The following is a 20,252-nucleotide window of genomic DNA, read 5'->3' as shown; positions in this document are numbered from 1 at the left end:
AGATGGCATTTCCACCAACAGTGAAAAAGAGTTCCTTATTCTCCACATCTCTGCCAGCACTGCTTGTTCTCATTCCTTGTGATGTAGGCCAATCTCTGTGGTGTGAGATGATACCTCGTAGTTGTTTTGATTTGCTTCTCTCAGGGCTTACTCTTGACTTTGAGCTCAGACATCACTTTTGATAGGTACAACAGACAATATGGGATGTCAGGAATTGAAACTGGGTGACCATGTGCAAGGCAAGTGCCCTATCTGCTGTATTATATCATTCTGTTTTTTTTTTATTTGTAAATCTCTAATAAAATATGATGGCAAACATTATGTGCTGTTTGACCATTTGTTTGTTTCCTTTGGAGAAGTATTTATTCAGATCCTCTGTCCTAGGTCAGTGTGTGCAAGGCAAATGCCCTACTGCTTGCGCCACCGCTCTGCCCCCCCTTATTTTATTTTTATTTCATATTTATTGTTTTGCAAATGCTCACATGATCTTCTCTCTTAACCTAATGGAGAAGCATTTACATAGATAATGATAGTCTGTTTATTCTGTTTTGTGGTGAGAAGACCTGATACAGTATTGAACAGCAGAAAGAATCAAAAGATTTTAATAAGTTTGAATTGCTAAATTATTTTTGAACTTTGGAGTTTATTTCTGTGATCAGACTGATAAACTAAAGTATTTATAGGTTAGGAACCACTAGGAAAATCCTAGTTCTGCCTTATTTCTTATGTTACTTGTGTTTATTTAGGTTTAACTTGGGCACCAAATATCTGTTTTTTATCAATCCTAATCCAACTGGATTCACAATCAATGAAGACATTAAAACTACTTAATAATGCTTAATTTTTTGTGTTTTTAATAGATTTAATTCATGTATCTTATATATACTTCATAAAAAATTCAAAGTAGAACTATAGAGAATAAAGCAGAAGTTCTTTTTCTTACCCTCCTTTCTCAGATATTTTTCAGTATACTTTTATTTATGTACGTATAAAAGTTACATAATAGCTATTCTCTAATTTTGCAAATATTTATTAATAAAATATATAATTGCAGAAAAATATATAAACAGATTATAAAAATAAGAGTATGTGTGACTGTTCTGTAACTTCTTACCAATTTATTTTGAATACATGTGAATATCAGTTTACATAGATTAGGTTCAAAACATTTTTTTGATTTCTTATACTTTATTTTTTCCTGAATGTTTTTATTTATTTATTTATTTATTTATTTATTTATTTATTTTGGCTGGGACACACATGATGGTGCTCAAGGATCACCCCAGTGAACTTGGGGCACCATATTTAGTGCCCGTATCAAACCTGGGTCAGTTGTGAACAAGGCTAATGTCCTACATGCTGTATGTCTTTATTTTAAACTTATGGGTCTTCTTCCCATTTTCCCTATGTGTGGAATTTTGGCTATGTTTTGGATCTCAGTGATTGGTACTCAGGAATCACTGCCATCTGGGCTCTGGAATACCATGTGGTGCCAGTGATTGAATCTAACTGGCCTGCTTTTGGTGGGTCATCCCTGTCTGAGACTGAAAGGAGAAGTTGAGAGACAGAGAGAAGGGGAGTTGGAGAGTGCAGAGCACATTCCACACATGTGCACTGAGGGCCGGGATGAGTCAGTGGCTAAGCAGGTCAGGTAGTGGTGGCAAAAACACCCAACAGACCTGATAAATGTCATGGCAGGCTGTATGCGGCCTTTGGGCCTTAGTTAGGGACCCTTGCTTTAGAGTCACCTCAATAGAAGTGAGACAGAGCTGAGACAGCTCTGTTGAAGCTGTAGTTCTGGGATGTAATTATAACTCTGAACTGCAGCTGTAACTCTGACTGATTGTCAGCTCTACTGGTGATGGGCCTTCAGTGATCACTGTCTTGCTCAGCAGCAATAGCAGTGTCATATGGGGATTCCAACTATCAGTGGGTCCTGTGAGCTTCTGAGTCTGGCTCTGAGGTAATAGCTTCAATGCAGAGCTATTGAAAGCCCAATCTCAATCTTTTCATTTTCTTAGAATTCATTTAAAAAGTGCTGCATTTCTGATAAACATACTAAAACAGAAAAGTAATATCTTTTAGAGAAACTTGGACATTTGATAATTTTTGTTTTTGTTTTTGTTTTTTTTTTGGGGGGGGCCCACACCCGTTTGATGCTCAGGAAATCGCCCCTGACTTGGGGGGACCATATAGGACCATATAGGACGCCGGGGGATTGAACCGTGGTTTGTCCTACGCTAGCGCTTGCAAGGCAGACACCTTACCTCTAGCACCACCTTCCTGGCCCCGACATTGATAATTTTAATGGAATTATAAGGAAATTCTGAATGAGATTCTGAGCCTCAGAATTTTAGGTTAGTCACAATATTTAACTCATACTTTATTTTTGCTTCTATATGTTGTAATATAAATAAATTCACACTTGCCTTTATTTTCCCTTTCACACTTTCTCTCCCTATCTCTAAAATCAGTGTCAAGTAATGTTAATAATAATAATAATCTGATATCTCGGCTATAATTGTTATGACTATAATCTAGCAATAGTAAATTTGAATTAAGTATCTATATTTTGTTGTATATGCTAATGCAACAAAGAAAAACAATGTCTAGAATGAAAGCTATTTATTGGGGGCTATACTTGGTGACATTTAGCGGTGACTCCTGGATCTGCATATAGGAATTATATCTGGTGGTACTCGGGGTGGAGAACATATGGAATGTCAAAATTCAGCCTTCTCAATTAACCCAGGCCAACCATATGTAGGGCAATGTATTCTGCACTATTGTTTTTTAGCTCTGAACACTTCATTTTTTTAATGGCCCTTTTGGATGAATTTCAGAAAGCTTTGTTGGTATGGTGACTGGGAATCATACATTAGGTTGAGTGTTCACATACTGTCATAGTAAAAATGACGACTGACTTCAAAGAGAAGTTGATGATTGCTAAGTTCCTATATACTACTTTGAAATATTTGCCAGATGTCATCAGTGTCATTTTGACTTTCATTTTGAATTAGTCACTGAGAATTACTGCACAGATAGAATTTAAGACTAGTTGACTGAATATGTCTTCCTTTTTTATGTCTTCTTTTGTCTGACTCTCTGCCCATTTGCTATCTATTACTGGATCCATTTATTTTTTTACTTTTGAAATTTTTATGCCACACCGAGCAGGGATCAAGGATCACTCTATGGGAAACTGTACACTGTGCTGGGGGATTGGACCTAGGCTGTATGCAGCTCTATGATTTCTCTGACCCTCCTACTGGATTTAAACTACATCTGAGTGAAATTGAATTAACCTCTGAAAAAATTGGTTAGAGTTGAGGTTTACAAATTTTGTTCAGATAGTTCCAGAAAATAATTTTTTTTGTTTTGTTTTGTTTTTGTGCTACAACCGGCGATGCTCAGGGGTTACTCCTGGCTGTCTGCTCAGAAATAGTTCCTGGCAGGCATGGGGGACCATATGGGACACCGGGATTCGAACCAACCACCTTTGGTCCTGGATCGGCTACTTGCAAGGCAAACGCCGCTGTGCTATCTCTCCGGGCCCAGAAAATAAATATTTTAAGCTTGTAGAGAATACTTTTTTGTAGCTGCAGTCACTGGCTGTTGTATGGCAAAACCAGCCTTGACAATATGGAAATGAGTCAGGAGTGGCTCTGTTCCAATAAATGTTTAAATAGCCTTAATTCACACACACACACACACACACACACACACACACACACACACACACACACCCTTTTTTTTTTTTTTTTTTTTGGTTTTTGGGTCACACCCGGCGGTGCTCAGGGGTTACTCCTGGCTGTCTGCTCAGAAATAGCTCCTGGCAGGCTCGGGGGACCATATGGGACACCGGGATTCGAACCAACCACCTTAGGTTCTGGATCGGCTGCTTGCAAGGCAAGCACTGCTGTGCTATCTCTCCGGGCCTCACACACACACCCCTTGACACACACGCACACACACCCCTTGACACACACACACACACACACACACACACACCTTGATGCACATCTGAAACTTGTTAAAAATTAAAAGGAAAAGGAATAATGTGTCACCTAACTCAGTTATCAGCAACATAAAAAAATCCACTATTAACCTTAAATTCACGTAGAAATGGTGTTAGTTAATATTACTATTGTTGTGATTTAAATTAACAAGTGATTATAATGGATTATTGAAATGACTGGTTCAGATACAAAAATACCTGATTCAGCATAGTTTGTGTTATACAAAACAAAAAAAAATGGCTTTGAAGGCTCAAATTCTACATTATGTTATCTCAGGTTAGTTTGTCATCTGCTATATGACTCACCCAGAAAAGGAGATTTTTAGGTTTTACTATTTATTTAAAAGATTTATTTAAAATATTTTCTTTTGTTAATGTTTCTTAAGTTTTCTATAGAAATGTCATTGGACTATAATATTAAAAATACCCCCCCATAAAAAATACCCATATAAAATGGCCTACTATGTTTGTAAAAATTGCAGTATTAAATTTGGTAGTTTAAAAATTATAATAAGAAAAAGATATTTTTGGTATGAAGGTATGTCTAAGATATATCATTTCACAAATAATCGTTTCATGAATGAAAGACTTTGAGATGGTGCTCTGTTTTATAAAAATGAGACAGAAATGCAGATGCTTGTGCATATATATTCTTGAATATTGTAAATACTGGAAAAGTTACTTACTAAGCATTATTTCATGCAGATGAAATGAACTTGCCAAGTATAGATAGGAAATATTTATTAAAACACCATTATTAGCTCAGATCTGGAGTGCCAAAGAGCTAGCCTTCAAGGTCATTTAGAAGCCATTCCACAGAGATTCCTGCATAATTATTTATGCAAAGTTGCTCCAGTGACTTTCAATAGATGTGGAATCATGGTCTACATAATTATAATTGTTGAGCCTGTACCTAAATATATTTCCATTGTAACCCATATTCTGGGATGGATCCTGGACACCTTGTTATTTGAGCCATTGGCTTCTAATTCAGAATCTGGGTGTCTGTGATGATAGAGTCTGTTTTGAGCAGTAACTGCAAAGGAAGTTGGGAGAGAACAATTAATGTACAAAGGCCATTAAGTGGACAAAGGACTCATAAGATGGAGCATTTCCCAAATGGAGATGAAAATGAAAACTTACTGTCCTCTGCTCTCAATTCAGACATTAAATACTTATGGTAAGAGTTGTATATCTGATTTGGGAGTATATGGTTACCTTCATTTTTCTATTATAAAAGTTATTTTTACTTAAAATTTTAAAATTATAGCACCATGATTTACCAAATTATTCATAATACAGTTGTTTCAATCATTAAATGTTCCAACAGCAGTCCCACCACCATTGTGACCTTCCCTACCAATGTCTCCAGTTTCCTACCCACCATCCTAGCCTGTCTTCTTAGCAGGCAGGAAAAATTCATTCATATTGTTTCTTACAACATGAAGGCAAAATGTAGATAAAAATTCAATTTGTGATAATTATATTTTATAATATTACTGAAATCACTAAAGTGTATATAATTCATATTAAGGATATATACTAGGTTGGCTTATGCCAGTTGAGACTTCTGTGTTATTTTTTCATTCTTTGAACTTGGTGGTATTCTACATTACATTCTCTTTAGAATTGCTGTGATCCAATGGGGCTGACGGTAGTAAGAAATTTGGAGGTGTTGTGCAACCTTGTGGTCTAGGATCTGTGGAGCTAGAATAATTTGGCAGTTTGATGAGGTGAAGTTATAGAGCTGGGCTCTTTCTAATTTCTATGTTGGAGGGTTGTTATTGTGGCTGTGGGTTGTTGTGCCTTGCTGTGTCTTCATGCAGAATTGGGTAGGAAATCTGCTTCTCTCATTTTGAGAAACCCCAAGTTGTGAGCTCATATTAGTCTACCTGAGAAGATTCTGTAGTATCATGCTCTTCTGAAGATTATTTGTGGAGCTGGGCTGTTGCTCTACTGGCAAGATGGCATGTGTGGGCAGAGGCTGTTGGGGTTTCCTGTTTTTGTCTAACATAACAATTATAGACCTTGGGCAAAAAGAACAAAAAGGAACAACATTTTTCTCTACAATGTCCCCTCTTTCTGATAAGAATATAAAAAGGCTTATAGAGGTTAACTTGTCAATTTCAACCTCAATTTTATTTAAAAGTTTGCTTTTTGACATCCTATTGGATTCAGTTCACCTACTATTGCATGTGTTTGATTGTCCAGACAATGAAATTGTTTTCTCTGGGTGGCTGGTAATTTGTTCTTCCTTTTGGTTTGGTGAAGCTGATTTAGTTTATCTCTTTGGGACTTGCATGATTCAACTTTAAAGAATTAAGCTGTTATTTTTGAGAAAGTGTTCAAATCAACAAGGTACAAAAACAAAATATGCTTAAATATTTCACCATCCTATGTATTTTTCTGCTTTTTAAACCCTTAGAATTTACTCGTTAATTGAGAAGACTATCAGAGAACCTAATTCAGTTTAATCAAATTTCAGTAGCAAATTTCAATATTTCACCAAAATATTGCATTTTTTGGTGGGGGATCTTCAAAGTATTGCTCCTATCCTGACAATTTCTGGCTCACAGCTGGTAATTGCTAGGGCCTGAGGATTCTGTACTTCTTAAGTGCCAGAGACCACCAGATTTGGGTGTCTCCAGGGGTAACCCTAGTTATATTTGGTTGGCTTTGTGGTGCTGGGGATTGAAGTGAAGTCTCATGCATGCAAAACATGTGCTCTAACATTTGTACTATCTGTGGACTCACAACTTGAAAAAAAATTTAGGGAGGTGTTCTTGCCAGTAGTACTTGAGGGCATAGGTAATGTTCTTGGTAATGCTTGGGTCAACAGTCCTGATCTCATGATTCAGTGTTTGGAGTCTCGTCATATGCTCCTGTTTTGGCCTAGTGGTTTCGGGGACCACCTATGAACACATTTTTGTACTGGGGGGAGGTGCATGGAATATTGGGGATTGAACCTGGGGCTTAGTGTATGTGCTCTTCTCTTTAGTGACTTAAGTTCATTGAAGATTGTCTTCATTTTATAGGAAAAGTAGAAAGATAATATAGAATGTGTACTGAGTTTCTCTTATATATATGTATATATGTATAGTAAATCTATTATATTTAATGGACTAATATTGATACCTTATTGACTAATGTCCATATATAAGATTTCCTTAGTTTTTACCTAATATATATTTTTGTTTGCTTGGTTTTTTGGGCCATACCCAGTGACCTCAGGGGTTACTCCTGGCTATGTGCTCAGAAATTGCTCCTGGCTTGGGGGACCATATAGGATGCTGGGGATCGAACCTAGGTCCGTCCTGGATCAGCAACATGCAAGGCAAAAACCATTCCGCTGTGCTTTCACTCCGGCCCTAAGATATACTTTTTGAATTTAGTGTTGCTAGTAGACTTTATTATACATTAATATTCTTTCATCTGTCATATAATAAGTGTTATTTACCCTATATATAATGTGAAGTTTCAAGGAAGGATAAATAGAAGCTTTACCACAATTAGGCTCTTACATACTTTTTGCATACATGCCAGATGAGGAATTAATTTTCTGTTTCTTTCCTTATTTCATTTGCAGTGGAACAGGTTCCTGTGGAGCCCTACAACATTCCATTGTCCCAGGCTGAAGTCATACAGGAAGGGAGTGATGTTACTCTGGTTGCCTGGGGTACTCAGGTCAGTAACTGTTGTACCATGTTTGTCCATGTGTATTTGGAAATTTTTATTTTTAACCTTGATTTAATGAAGAACTGATATTTCCTTATATCTTGAATTTAAATCTATCTGCACATTTGAAACTAGTATTGATTTATGATTGAAATTATGATTTATGATTATGATTTATATTTTAGTCATAGTAAGATATGCATGTTTCTTTTACTTTCTGTTTTTTGGGGGTTCACACCTGGTGGCGCTCAGGAGTTACTCCTGGCTCTGTGCTCAGAAATTGCTCTTGGTAGGCACGGGGGTGGGGGGATCATATGGCATGCCAGGATTCAAACCACCTTTCATCCTGGATCGCTATGTCCAAGGCAAACACCTTACCATTGTGCTGTCTCTCCGGCCCCAAATATACATGTTTCTGATGAAGCCTTTTAAGATACATTGCATCAAAAATGCTTCCATTAAAAAGATTTTCTTTAGAAGCACTTATTACAGACACCTCCTACTTATTGCTGTTATAGAATTACTTTTTTTTTCCATCCCATTTGCTGCCATTATTACTGGCTTTTGGGCCCACCCAGTGGACCCAGCCTCACAATTTTATATCTTTCCTTCCTGCAGTGAACCTCTCCACACATCTGCCTCAATTTTCTTCTAGCATGTGTAATATTCTATTTTTAAAAGTCTGAGCTTAAGACTTTCTGACCATAGGTTTTTTTTGAAATATATTTTTTAAAGCCATAAGATTTATGTAACTCCTTAAACTAGTTTTTTACATTTCCATGCACATGCATATTAGTTTAAGTTAACCTCAAAAGTGTTTTTTTTTTTAAATATGAAATGCTTCACGAATTTGCGTGTCATCCTTGCGCAGGGGCCATGCTAATCTTCTTTGTATCGTTCCAATTTTAGTATATGTGCTGCCGAAGCGAGCACAACCTCAAAAGTTTAAGTGGTTTTTTTTTTTTTTTTTTTGAGGTTTAGAGTCAAAGGAGCACACTAAAAACGGTGTTAGAGTGGCAATTATCATTCGAATAGGCCCACCAAAATACGGGGGACATGTAAAGAAAAAGCCTTGGCCTAAATACAAGGAGACCCTACCCCTGAAGTTTCCTGGCATAAGACCAACTCTAGGCTCCAGGCAAACTAGTCTATCCAATCCAGGTCATTGTCTGTAGTGCCAATACCGTTTTATTTTTCACATAGTCTCTGTTGTTGGCATCATGTTTCTGTATTAAAGATTCTGGAATCTCGTGGGCCGGTGAGATGGCACAGCGGTGTTTGCCTTGCAAGCAGCTGATTCAGGACCTAAGGTGGTCGGTTTGAATCCCGGCATCCCATATGGTCCCCCATGCCTGCCAGGAACTATTTCTGAGCAGATAGCCAGGCGTAACCCCTGATCATCGCCGGGTGTGGCCCAAAAATCAAAAAAAAAAAAAAAAAAAAGATTCTGGATTCTGCATATCCTACATTGAAGTCAAGATGGTGCAGAGCATCGTCTAATTTCAACCTGACCATAGGTTTTTGATCTTAAAATTCAGTGCCCCTCTTTCTTTTGTTTTTGGGCCACACCCAGCAGTGCTCATGGGTTACACCTGGCTCTGTGTTTATGAATCATTACTGGCAGGTTGTGGGGGATCATGAGTGATACTTGGGAAATCAACTTGGGTCAGCAGCATTCAAGGTTACCTGCTGTATTATCTTTCCCATACCTCTTTTCTTCTTTTAAAGAAAGTTTTCAAGGTGACTGTAGTCATTTTTTGCTTGCTTTTCTCCTCTTTTAGGTTCATGTGATTCGAGAGGTGGCTTCCATGGCTCAAGAAAAGCTTGGAGTGTCATGTGAAATCATCGATTTGCGAACTATTATACCTTGGGATTTGGAGACAGTTTGCAAGGTATGGCTGTAATGTTGACCTCTAAGGGTTATTACCTTAGATTTGCTTGCAGAGTTGTTTTTAAATATTTGAGTTGTATTTGAAAATATTTTAAAGTTTTAAAATTTATACCTTCAAAGAAATGTGTTCTGTACAATTATTTTACTGCTCAAGGAAGGAAACAAATAACTTCAGGTTTTCTTCCATAGTTTTAATGTTATAAGATTATAATATATAATAATTATAAGATTGAGTTTTAATTTTTGCAGCAGCTTTATTTGAATTGTGTAAATAAGTAAGTAGACTAGTACAAATTCCTTCTCCAGGGATGTTTAAGTCACTGTATTTTTCTTTTCTTTTTTTAATAATTTTATTTTGACCAAAGTGGCTTACATATCATTCACAGTAATATTTTAGGCACATATTAACATTGAATCAGGGGAATTCCCATCACCAAAGTTGTCCTCCCTTCACCCCCGTTTCTCATCTTGCATTCCATATCCCCTACCCTCACCCCGGGCTGCTAGTATAAGTGGTCTCCTCAGTAACTAGCTTACTACTTAGTGATCATACAACTGTTTGGTCTTGCTACCCTCCATTATTTTCCCCTCTATTTGAGAGGTGGAACTAGATAGTTCAAGTTATGTGGTTTTGTTTGAAGAAAAGAAAAACAATAAAATGGGGTAAAAATCAAATAAGCCGAAAATGGGCAGAGTCCTTCTAGAGCAGGGGTCTCAAACTCAATTTACTTGGGGGCCACAGGAGGCAAAGTCGGGGTGAGGCAGGGCTGCATAAGGGATTTTGCTTACCGATTATTCACAATAAAAAATCGCATTAAACATTTGCATACCCCGAACGGAACTGCTCAGGATATGCGAATGTTTAATACGATTTTTTTCTTACTAATGTGATTTTTATTGCGATTATTTGGTAAGCAAATAATCGCGAATACTGCGATATTTGAAGGCTGGCTGCGGGCCACAAAATGTTGTACAGAGGGCCACAAATGGCCCACAGGCCGCCAGTTTTAGACCCCTGTTCTAGAGGCTCTCAACCTCAGTTTGAGAGAAGAAAGGGAAAAAGGAAGTTAAACACCACAACAATACAAAAGGAAATATCAAACAAAAAATTCAGTGAGCACTACAGCAATAAAGACAAGCACCACATAATAGCCATGGTCCTGAAATAAAAACATAACAGTGCAAAAAGGAAATTAAAAATGGAAACAACAACTTCAATATCTAAACCAAAACAAAGAAATAAAAAATAAATAGATAAATAAATAAAAACGATTATTTTGTGCTTTTTTTTTTTTTTCTTCCCTGCATAGGCACAGTAAATATTGGGGACATTAGAAAGGGAATTCCCTTGGCCTAAGAGATATAGGGTTTCTCCACCTTTGAAGTATACTGTCATCGGAATAACTATAGACTCCTTGTATGTTCATTTACTCTCCCCTCAGTGCCTTTGTGGTGTATGGAAGAATTCTGCAATATCTATAGTACCCTCCCTCTTTTCATTTTTTTTGTCAGCTAGAATATAGTTTATTTTTTGCTTAAAGGAGAAAATATTAAGCATTTAATATAATTTATTAGAATAGATTAGAATATTGTCTTCAAGTTTTTTATAATTATCTTTATTTAAACACCGTGATTACAAATATGATTATAGTTGTATGATTACAGTCATGTAAAGAAAACCCCCCTTCACCAGTGCAACATTCCCACCACCAATTTCCCAGATCTCCCTCCTCCCCACCCCCCACACCTATACTCAAGACAGGCTTTCTACTTTCCTCATTCATTCACATTGTTATGATAGTTTTCAGTGTAGTCATCTCTCCAACTCCAACTGCATGGTATCATGTTTCTGTATTAAAGATCCTGGAATCTGCATATCCTATATTGCAGTCAGGAATGTGCAGAGCGTCCTCTCATTTCACCTCACAATTAAAGGGCAATGCAGAGAACCCTGTCCTGTAAGCAGGTCGTTGTTGTTGTCAGGTCTTCTTAGTGTTAAGGGAAGTCTCTTTTGAGCAGGTCGATGTCAGAAGAGTAGTAGTGTCTTCCTGGAGGAGGATTGTTTCCAGGTGTTGTTATAAAAAACCTTGGATGTTTCGTAGATACCTTCCCTGGTTCAGGAATGAATGGAGGATGCCCATTCTTCTGAGGCCTGTGTCAGGTCATTATATCAATGTTCAGGGTGTAAGGCCCCATTACACTACGAGATTTGTGTATTCCGATCTCTAATAGATAAGAACTTATTTGTATGTATAGTATTTTCCCATTTTAATGTGCCTATGCAAAGAAGGAACAATGCCACGTGGCGTTATCGGCGCATATGGGGGCCATAAGAACAAGTCCAACAATCCCCATGACATGGTCCAATCATAAGCATTAAACTGAGGGGACTCTTCCACCAAAATTCCTTATTGAAAAGCTCACAAAGAGAAGACAAGATAAACAGTGGATAGAATCGTCACGGTAAAAGAATATTTAGAGTTATAGCTGTTAAAGAAAATACACAAAAAATATTCAAAAGACATATGTGTCCATTTTATGTCTTTTGAAATAGTTGGGGGTTGTTAAATCCAATGCATGACTTTGGTCTGTGATGAGAACTGTGTAGTACTGAAGTTAAAAAGAGTAAATGTGAGGTACTGATGGTTGGGGATGGGAGAGTTAAGGAGTAAAAATGAGCTTTGTAGGGGTGTGTGAAAGGGCAGAATCTGTTGGGGAAGGAGGTCAGTCTTGGTGCCTAACAAATTAAAGAACATGGAATCTATTATGCTGAGTGAAGTAAGTCAGAGGGAGAGAGAAAGACGCAGAAAAGTTTCACTCATCTATGGGTTTTAAGAAAAATGAAAGACATTTTTAACAGTACCTCTTTTCATTTCTAATTCAGTATATTAGGTTTCTCTTCCTTTTTGTCCTCTTCCTTTGTGAATCTTGCTTATGGTTTATCGATCTTATTTATTTTTTTAAAGAACCAACTCTTGTTTTTGTATCTTTTCTGTTGTTTTATTGTATTTTCAGTTCATTAGTTTCTGTTCTAAACTTTATTATTGCCTTTTGTTTACTTTTGGTTCATTTTATTGATCATTTTCCAATTTTTAGCTGTGCCACTAAATTATTTATGTAGGTCCCTTCTCCCTGCCTGATGAATATTTCCAAAGCTGTAAGTTTTTCTCTTATTTCCACTTTTCCTGTGTACCCCAAATTCTGATAATTTGTGTCTACATTCTTATTTGTTTCCAGAAATCTTTTGATTTCTTCTTTGTTTTCTGAAATTGAACTTCCTTATGATCCAGCAGTACCACTTCTAGGAATATACCCCAGGAACAGGAAAACACAATACAAAATGTCTTTTGTCCTCTTGTGCTCTTTGCAGCACTATTTATAATAGCCAGAATCCTGAAATAGCCCAAGTACCTGAGAACAGATGAGTATGTAAGGAAAAGCTGCTAACATTTATACAGTGGAGTACTATGCAACCACTAGGAAAAGTGAAGTCATGAAATTTGCTTATTTATGGATGGATATGAAGATTATTATTCTGAGTGAAATAAGTCAGGGAGAAATATATAGAATAATGTCACTCATTTTTGGGATATAAAAAAAAACAAAAGACAGTATGATAATAATATCCAGAGATAATAAAAATGAGGGATGGGATGAGCAGTTCATGATATGAAGCTTGCCACCAAGAGTGCTGAGTGCAGTTACAGCACTAATTGTACTATTAACTACCATGTCAATGATAGTTGGAACTGATCACTCTGGACAAGAACTGGATGCTGAAAGGGGATATGCATGGCACCCGTTCATTAACAATAGTGCAAATCACAATATTAGAAAGGAAAGAGAAAGTGAGAGAGAAGCAGAATGTCTGTTCCACAGACAATGAGTGGGGAGTGGGAGGGAAATGGGGAGACATTGGTGGTGGGAAAGTTGCACTGGTGAAGAGTGGTATATGTTCTATGACTTAAACCCAACTATGATTATTTCTATAACTAAGGTGCTTAAATAAATAAATTATTATTAAAATTATATGTGGTATATGAAAATGTGAAATGAAATAATCCTGATGCCTCCTGCATACTTTATAGTAATATATATGGAGTTTCAGTTACTTTGTTACTTTAAAAATCTCATTGAAAATGCTTTGATAATGCAAAATCAAATGGGTATCCAGTTGTAATATTGTAACTTATGTGTCTTAATGTTGAATTCATCAAGTTTTAGTATCATGGAGTGATAGTAAATAGTTTATCTTTTTCTAAAAAGAAACATTCTATATTTAAAAACATATTGTTTTGTACATGAGGCTTTTCTTTTTTCTTTCAGTCTGTGATCAAAACAGGGAGGCTGCTAATCAGTCATGAAGCTCCCTTAACAGGTGGCTTTGCGTCAGAGATCAGTTCAACAGTTCAGGTAATTAGCATTTATATAATTGCATATGTCTTTTTTTATAACTGAAAGTGGTGTCACAATATATATACTCTTTTGAAACTGCATGTTTAATTTGACTCTATTCCTTTCAATTAATCTAAATACATCTTTCTGAAAAGAGTTCTTACATTTACAAAAAGTGAGAATTTTTGTATAGAAGGAAGAAAATTTAGAATGGGAATAAAATCCATAGTTTGGTTATTTTTGTTTGAATACAGAAAAAGAAAAATCTTTTAAATTTGAACTTTTACTTTTTTATTTTTTATTTTTTACTTTATGTTTTAATAAGAGAAACAAGCTTATTATGAAATTGATTTTAAAATTGAACTATTTTATTTTCACAGCTTTTACCTTGTAAAAATGAATTTGTCAAGTCAATAATTTAAACCCATTAATTTTTATAAACTTAATTTAAGATAATTTAAAATAATTCTAAGGTTTTATTAGCTTAAGAAACAAGTTATATACTTACCTGGCAGGGGAGATACCATGATCATGAAGGTGGTTTCCCCAGGGCGAGGCTTATCCATTGCACTACGGATGTGCTGACCCCTGCGATTTCCCCAAATGTGGGAAACTCGACTGCATAATTTGTGGTAAAAAAGAAAAAAAAGAAACAAGTTATGTACTTTTTTTATTCTGCTGTGTGACCTGAAACACAGCAGACCTCTTGGGCCTCCTCTCTCCTGTTCTGTGGCCTAGGATTTAGTTCCTCTCTTGTCATTGTTCCCTGAGGGCCTGTCTTCTTCAGAGGTGAGCTTCGGGCCCACAAGGGTGGACCCAGAGGAAAGCAGCCACTCCACTTTTCTTCACAGATGGGCTCATCTTTTAGCCAATGTTCACCACCACAACATGTAGAAAAATCCACAATACAAGCATGACAACAATTATTCTCAATGGAGATAAACTAAAAGCCTTTATTCTAAAATCTGGTACAAGACAAGGCTGTGCTCTCTCACAACTCATCTTCAGCATAGTATGGAAGTAATGGGAGGGAGGAGGGGCATTGGTGGTGGGAATGTTACACTGGTGAAGGGGTGGTGGTGTTGTTTATGACTGAAACTCAACTACAATCATGCTTGTAATCATGGTGCTGAAACAAAGATTTTATATATTAAAAAAAAGAAGTAAGTTGTGTTATATCATTAATAATATGAAATATTTTAGACATAATTTAATACAAGTACATTTTTTTTGTTTGTTTTTGGGCCACACCCGGGGTTGCTCAGGGGTTACTCCTGGCTGTCTGCTCAGAAATAGCTCCTGGCAGGCATGGGGGACCATATGGGACACCGGGATTCGAACCAACCACCTTTGGTCCTGGATCCGCTGCTTGCAAGGCAAACACCGCTGTGCTATCTCTCCGGGCCCAATACAAGTACATTTAAAAAATGTTGAGTTAGCATCCATGCACCAGGAAAAAATCCTACATTTCTTCATTATGGAGTCTCACTTAAAACTTTAATATTGATGAGTTTATTTTAGTGATTTTTCCCTGTTTATTGTTTGTTTTATTTTGGTTTTTGGGCCACATACGGTGATGCTCAGAGATTACTCCTGGCTATGTGCTCAGATATTGCTCCTGATTTGGGGGACCATATGAGACACTGGGGATCAAAATGTGGTCTATCCTAGGTTAGTGCTTGCAAGGCGGATGCCTTACCACTAGCGCCACTGCTCCAGCCCCATTTTTTCCTGTTTTTAAAATGAAACACTCGTTACAAATGTATGCTATATTTCTTTTAAATTTAGAATACCTTTCTAACCTTTTTCTTTGTTATTAGTAAATGTTTTTATTGTTAAAATGCATAGAAGTTGAGAATTCTAAGAATATTATTTGTGATGCATGAATATATTTTTGTTTTAAAACCTTTAAGCAGTAAACAATAATTTTAACTAGCAAAATATTTTATGTGGGGGCCGGAGAGATAGCATGGAGGTAAGGCGTTTGCCTTTCATGCAGGAGGTCATCGGTTCGAATCCCGGCGCCCCATATGGTCCCCTGTGCCTGCCAGGAGCAATTTCTGAGCCTGGAGCCAGGAATAACCCCTGAGCACTGCCAGGTGTGACCCAAAAACCAAAAAAAAAAAAAAAAAAAAATTTTTTTATGTGGGATTAATATATATTTTTAATTAGCATAAATAAATTTCAGCATAGTTTAAAACTTGATCAAAGTAATACATAATTAATAGCACCAAATACAACTATATTACTTTTATTTCTTTTCTGTGTTTCTTAACAATTTTTAAGTAAAGCAAATATTTGACTTTTGTTTCTATTATATAAATTAAAATTAGATATAGGCTTATTTTAGCAGGTATTTTTAGAATTTGTTGTGCATTTTATTTATTGAGTAATTTAAAATATTTGTCAGAAAGAGGAGCTGCAATCACCATTCCAACAATAAGCTATTTCAAGTCTATGGCAAAAAAACTGCTGAAAGAGTGGAATTTTACAACTCATAGTATATAGTCTATACAACTATTTGAAATTATTGTGATTGTCCTGATAGCTTAATTTCATTTTCCACATGTTCAACTATATGTTGTTTTATCATTAAAACATTTAAGTATGAAAGAACAACAAATAGAACAGACTTAGAGATTGTAGTTATTCTTCTAAATTGTGCATTTTTAAAATTTTATCTCCAAAACTATTGGTAACTTTCAATAGAACATATATTTTATTTTAGACTGAATAGGAATCAGAAAGATTATTTAAATATTCTAAAACTAATTATATATTGCATACACAATAAAATAATAAACACTATGTTAAATCTCAGAACCAGAGATGACACGATGATAAATAATATTGCATCAAAAATGTTTTATGGGGGCCGTCACGGTGGCACTAGAGGTAAGGTGTATGCCTTGCCAGCGCTAGCCTAGGTCAGACCAGGGTTCGATCCCCCAGCGTCCCATATGGTCTCCCAAGCCAGGAGCAAATTCTGAGTGCATAGCCAGGAATAACCCCTGAGCGTTACCAGGTGTGGCCCAAAAACAAAAACAAAAACAAAAAAAGAAGTTTTAGAGTTATATTTAGAGTAAATATAAGTACTTGGCTTTACAATTACTTTACAAGTACTTATCTTTATTTTTTTGGTTTTGGTTTTGGTTTTTGGGTCACAGCCGGCTGCACTCAGGGGTTACTCCTGGCTCCACACTCAGAAATTGCCCCTGGCAGGCACGGGGGACCATATGGGATGCTGGGATTTGAACCACCGTCCTTCTGCATGGAAGGCAGATCTGGTTTCTTCCCTTTGGGCCTCCCTGGAGCTCAACTACCTAGAACTACCTAGAACTACCTAGAGGGATTTTGGTGTATGTTCATGGAACCTATGCAGCTTTGTTGGCAACTGAGTTATTATTGTTCCATCCTGAATGAGTCCCCAAAAGTTAGGATTTGGAATAGAAGGACGAGACCACACAGTTGGAATAAAGCTGAACAAAACTAATCCATGTACCAACATTTTCAAACTGACCAAGTTGGGGTTGTCTCTCGCAGGAGATGAACCCATCCCATCTGTTGTAAGGGAGTTTTTTTGCTTAAAGGTTTGTTTTCCAACCTTTGCCTTTGAGCCTGTGCTTAATTTAACTATTCAGCTGTGTTTTTTGCATGTGTTTATAGAAGTTTTGTTTGTTTGGGGGATTTGTCTTGCTTAAAGTAGACCCTCCAGTTCTCTTAATATTGGTTTGGGGTGTTCAGTTACTGAGCTGTTTTCTATCTGTGAAGCAGTGTATCCTTCTTTCACACTTAAATGAAGATCTGGCTGGGTGTAGTATTATTGGTGAGACATTCATTTCATTGTAATTTTTTTTTTAAATAAATTACACCTTCATGCCTGGAGAGTAGCTTGTGATAAATCTGCTGCGAATCTCAAGGATGCTTCTTTGCATGTAATTTCCCTTTATGATTTAATTACATTCAGCCATTATGTCTGTTTTACATCATTGTACTTGGATGTGCCTTATGGTGCTTTTTTTGGGGGGGGTCGTTTTTTAAGCTGGTACTCTTTGAGCATTCAGGATGTGGATACATGCATTCTTCATATCTGTAAAACTTCTCAGTAATGATGTTGCTTCTTCGTTTGTTTGTTTTTCTTCTTCTTCTCTTGAACCCTACTCATTCTTATGTTGTTCTTTTTGAATTTATCCCCGTGGTCAAATGTCATCTTTTTGCTTATTTTGAGTATTTTTTTCTATCTTCTGTTCATTTATTTTAAGGCTCAGAGCGTACTCCTGGCTCTGCCCTCAGAAATTACCCTTGGCAGGCTCCAGGGACCATATAAGATGCCAGGGATCTAACCCGAGCTGGTCAAGTGCAAGGTAAATGCCCTGCCTGCTGTACTATCACTCTGGCCCCATAGTTTATGATTCTTAAAACCTATATTCTCTATTTCTACAGTGGAATACATTGAAATTAGGCAGTAGTCTGTTATAAAAATATATGAATAGGAAGCAAAAAAACTTTGCTTTTGAAAGTGAGACCCCCTTATACATAAATATGAAGCATTTAGTAATTGACTACTTATTTTATGAAGAATGGATGATAACACTGAAAATAGATCATATTTTTATTTTAGAAGCTGTCATGAAAATGTCAGATGACAATTATATACAACTTACTATTTGTCTCACATTTTAGGAAAATGATTTTTTTTTTTTGTTTGTTTTTTTGGGCCACACCTGGTAATGCTCAGGGGTTTCTCCTGGCTATGTGCTCAGAAGTTGCTCCTGGCTTGGGGGACCATATGGGACACCGGGGGATCGAACCGCGGTCCGTCCAAGGCTAGCGCAGGCAAGGCAGGCACCTTACCTTTAGCGCTACCACCCGGCCCCCGGAAAATGATTTTTTTATTGGTCAAACAAGATAGTTTATATTGAGAAAAATTAACTTAGATGTGAGTGAGTGGAGAGAAAAAGAAAAATGAAAGTTCAAGATAGAATGTAGCTTTCTCCACAGTGGTAAAAGTCTTGAAGAGAAATAGATACAGATTCAAGAGAGAACACAGACTTAAGATAGTAAAAAAATAGGCCTTATAAAATATTTCCTGATTGGAACATGTGGAATGTTTAAGCATATTTTAAAGTGATAAAATATTAAATAAAATAGATTTATCAGGATATTTTATTCTATCAAAGTAAGCTTAAAATATTGAAGTATTTATATTAATTCTCCAGAAGTGGCTGGGCTGGGCAGTAGATAACATGGCCTGCACATCAGGGAAATCTGCTAACCAAAGGCTTGTACTTTCTTTCAGTCTATGTAGAAAGTGCTACACTTTTTGCCTTTTTTTTTGAGGGGGGTCATATCTGGAATATGTGAGGACTGCTCCTAGACCCCAGTAGTATTTGGAGAAATATGCAGTGCCAGTGATCAAATCGAGGCCTCCCACATGCAAAAGTTTCTCTCAGCCAGCCTGTTGGCCCCAATGACATTTTTTTCTCATCTTATTTTCACTTTATTTTTTATGGGTTCAGGAAAGGCCATTCCCAAGCAGTGCTTAGGGTATTTAGGGTTTACCCATTGTAATGTGGGCCAGATAGTTCAATACTTGGGTTTAGTGATGTGACACTGAGGCCTGCTGGGTCCACCAAAGAAGTGCTTAGATGCCAGCAGAGCCCTGGATAATGACTGAATTTAGGCTGCTGCGTGTTCCAGCCTATTGAGCTGTTTCCCAAAACCATTACCCTGTGCTTTGAAAAAAAAAGTAAGAATCAAAATCTTGGTTATTTGCTAACTGGGTATGTTCCATCCATACATTCTAAAAAAATCCTACATTATATAAAGAATGACATTTTAAAAAATAACGAATTAAGCAGTATTGTTTAGAGCTGACAACTTTTATCTATGCCAATTAATCTGCCTTGAGTATCTGAGTAGTTATCCATGTGTACCACTTACTGTGCCAGATGAGATAGATCACAAAGTGTGTATACCTTTTATTTGACTCATAACATGGGCTCTTCTTCCATTCTAATGAACTTTTCCTGGAAAATTCTGCATCTTTGATCCTTGGAACTTTTATGGTAACATAATTCATATAGATCAGTTGCTATTCATATTATGTTGACATCTTGATGAAAAAATATGATTTAAGGACTTTTTGTCAGTTAATAATTTCTCTTTTAAGCTTAATTGGGTGTGGTTGGACCACACCTACCAGAGCTCAGGGCTTATTCCTGGCTCTGTACTGAGGAATCCTGGCATTGCTTGAGGGGTCATCTGGGATGC

General features: G+C 36.7%; 1 protein-coding gene and 2 non-coding genes across 3 annotated transcripts in view; 2 read left to right on the top strand and 1 right to left on the bottom strand.

Moving 5' to 3' along the window:
- Window positions 1–20,252, top strand: part of BCKDHB (branched chain keto acid dehydrogenase E1 subunit beta) — a 113,822-nt gene that overhangs the window by 54,277 nt on the left and 39,293 nt on the right. The window contains exons 7-9 of the mRNA XM_049772259.1: window positions 7,605–7,702; window positions 9,475–9,585; window positions 13,911–13,997. Coding sequence (XP_049628216.1) covers window positions 7,605–7,702; window positions 9,475–9,585; window positions 13,911–13,997 — 296 coding nt within the window. The remainder of the gene's footprint in view (window positions 1–7,604; window positions 7,703–9,474; window positions 9,586–13,910; window positions 13,998–20,252) is intronic.
- On the bottom strand, window positions 8,520–8,626 carry LOC126008387 (U6 spliceosomal RNA). The gene has a single exon (XR_007495722.1). It is a non-coding gene; the product is annotated as a U6 spliceosomal RNA (small nuclear RNA).
- On the top strand, window positions 14,480–14,651 carry LOC126007690 (U1 spliceosomal RNA). Its single transcript, XR_007495189.1, has one exon. It is a non-coding gene; the product is annotated as a U1 spliceosomal RNA (small nuclear RNA).

Source organism: Suncus etruscus, chromosome 4 (genome assembly GCF_024139225.1).
Source record: "Suncus etruscus isolate mSunEtr1 chromosome 4, mSunEtr1.pri.cur, whole genome shotgun sequence".
Lineage (NCBI taxonomy): Eukaryota > Metazoa > Chordata > Mammalia > Eulipotyphla > Soricidae > Suncus > Suncus etruscus.
This window is presented reverse-complemented; position numbering and strand designations above follow the sequence as displayed.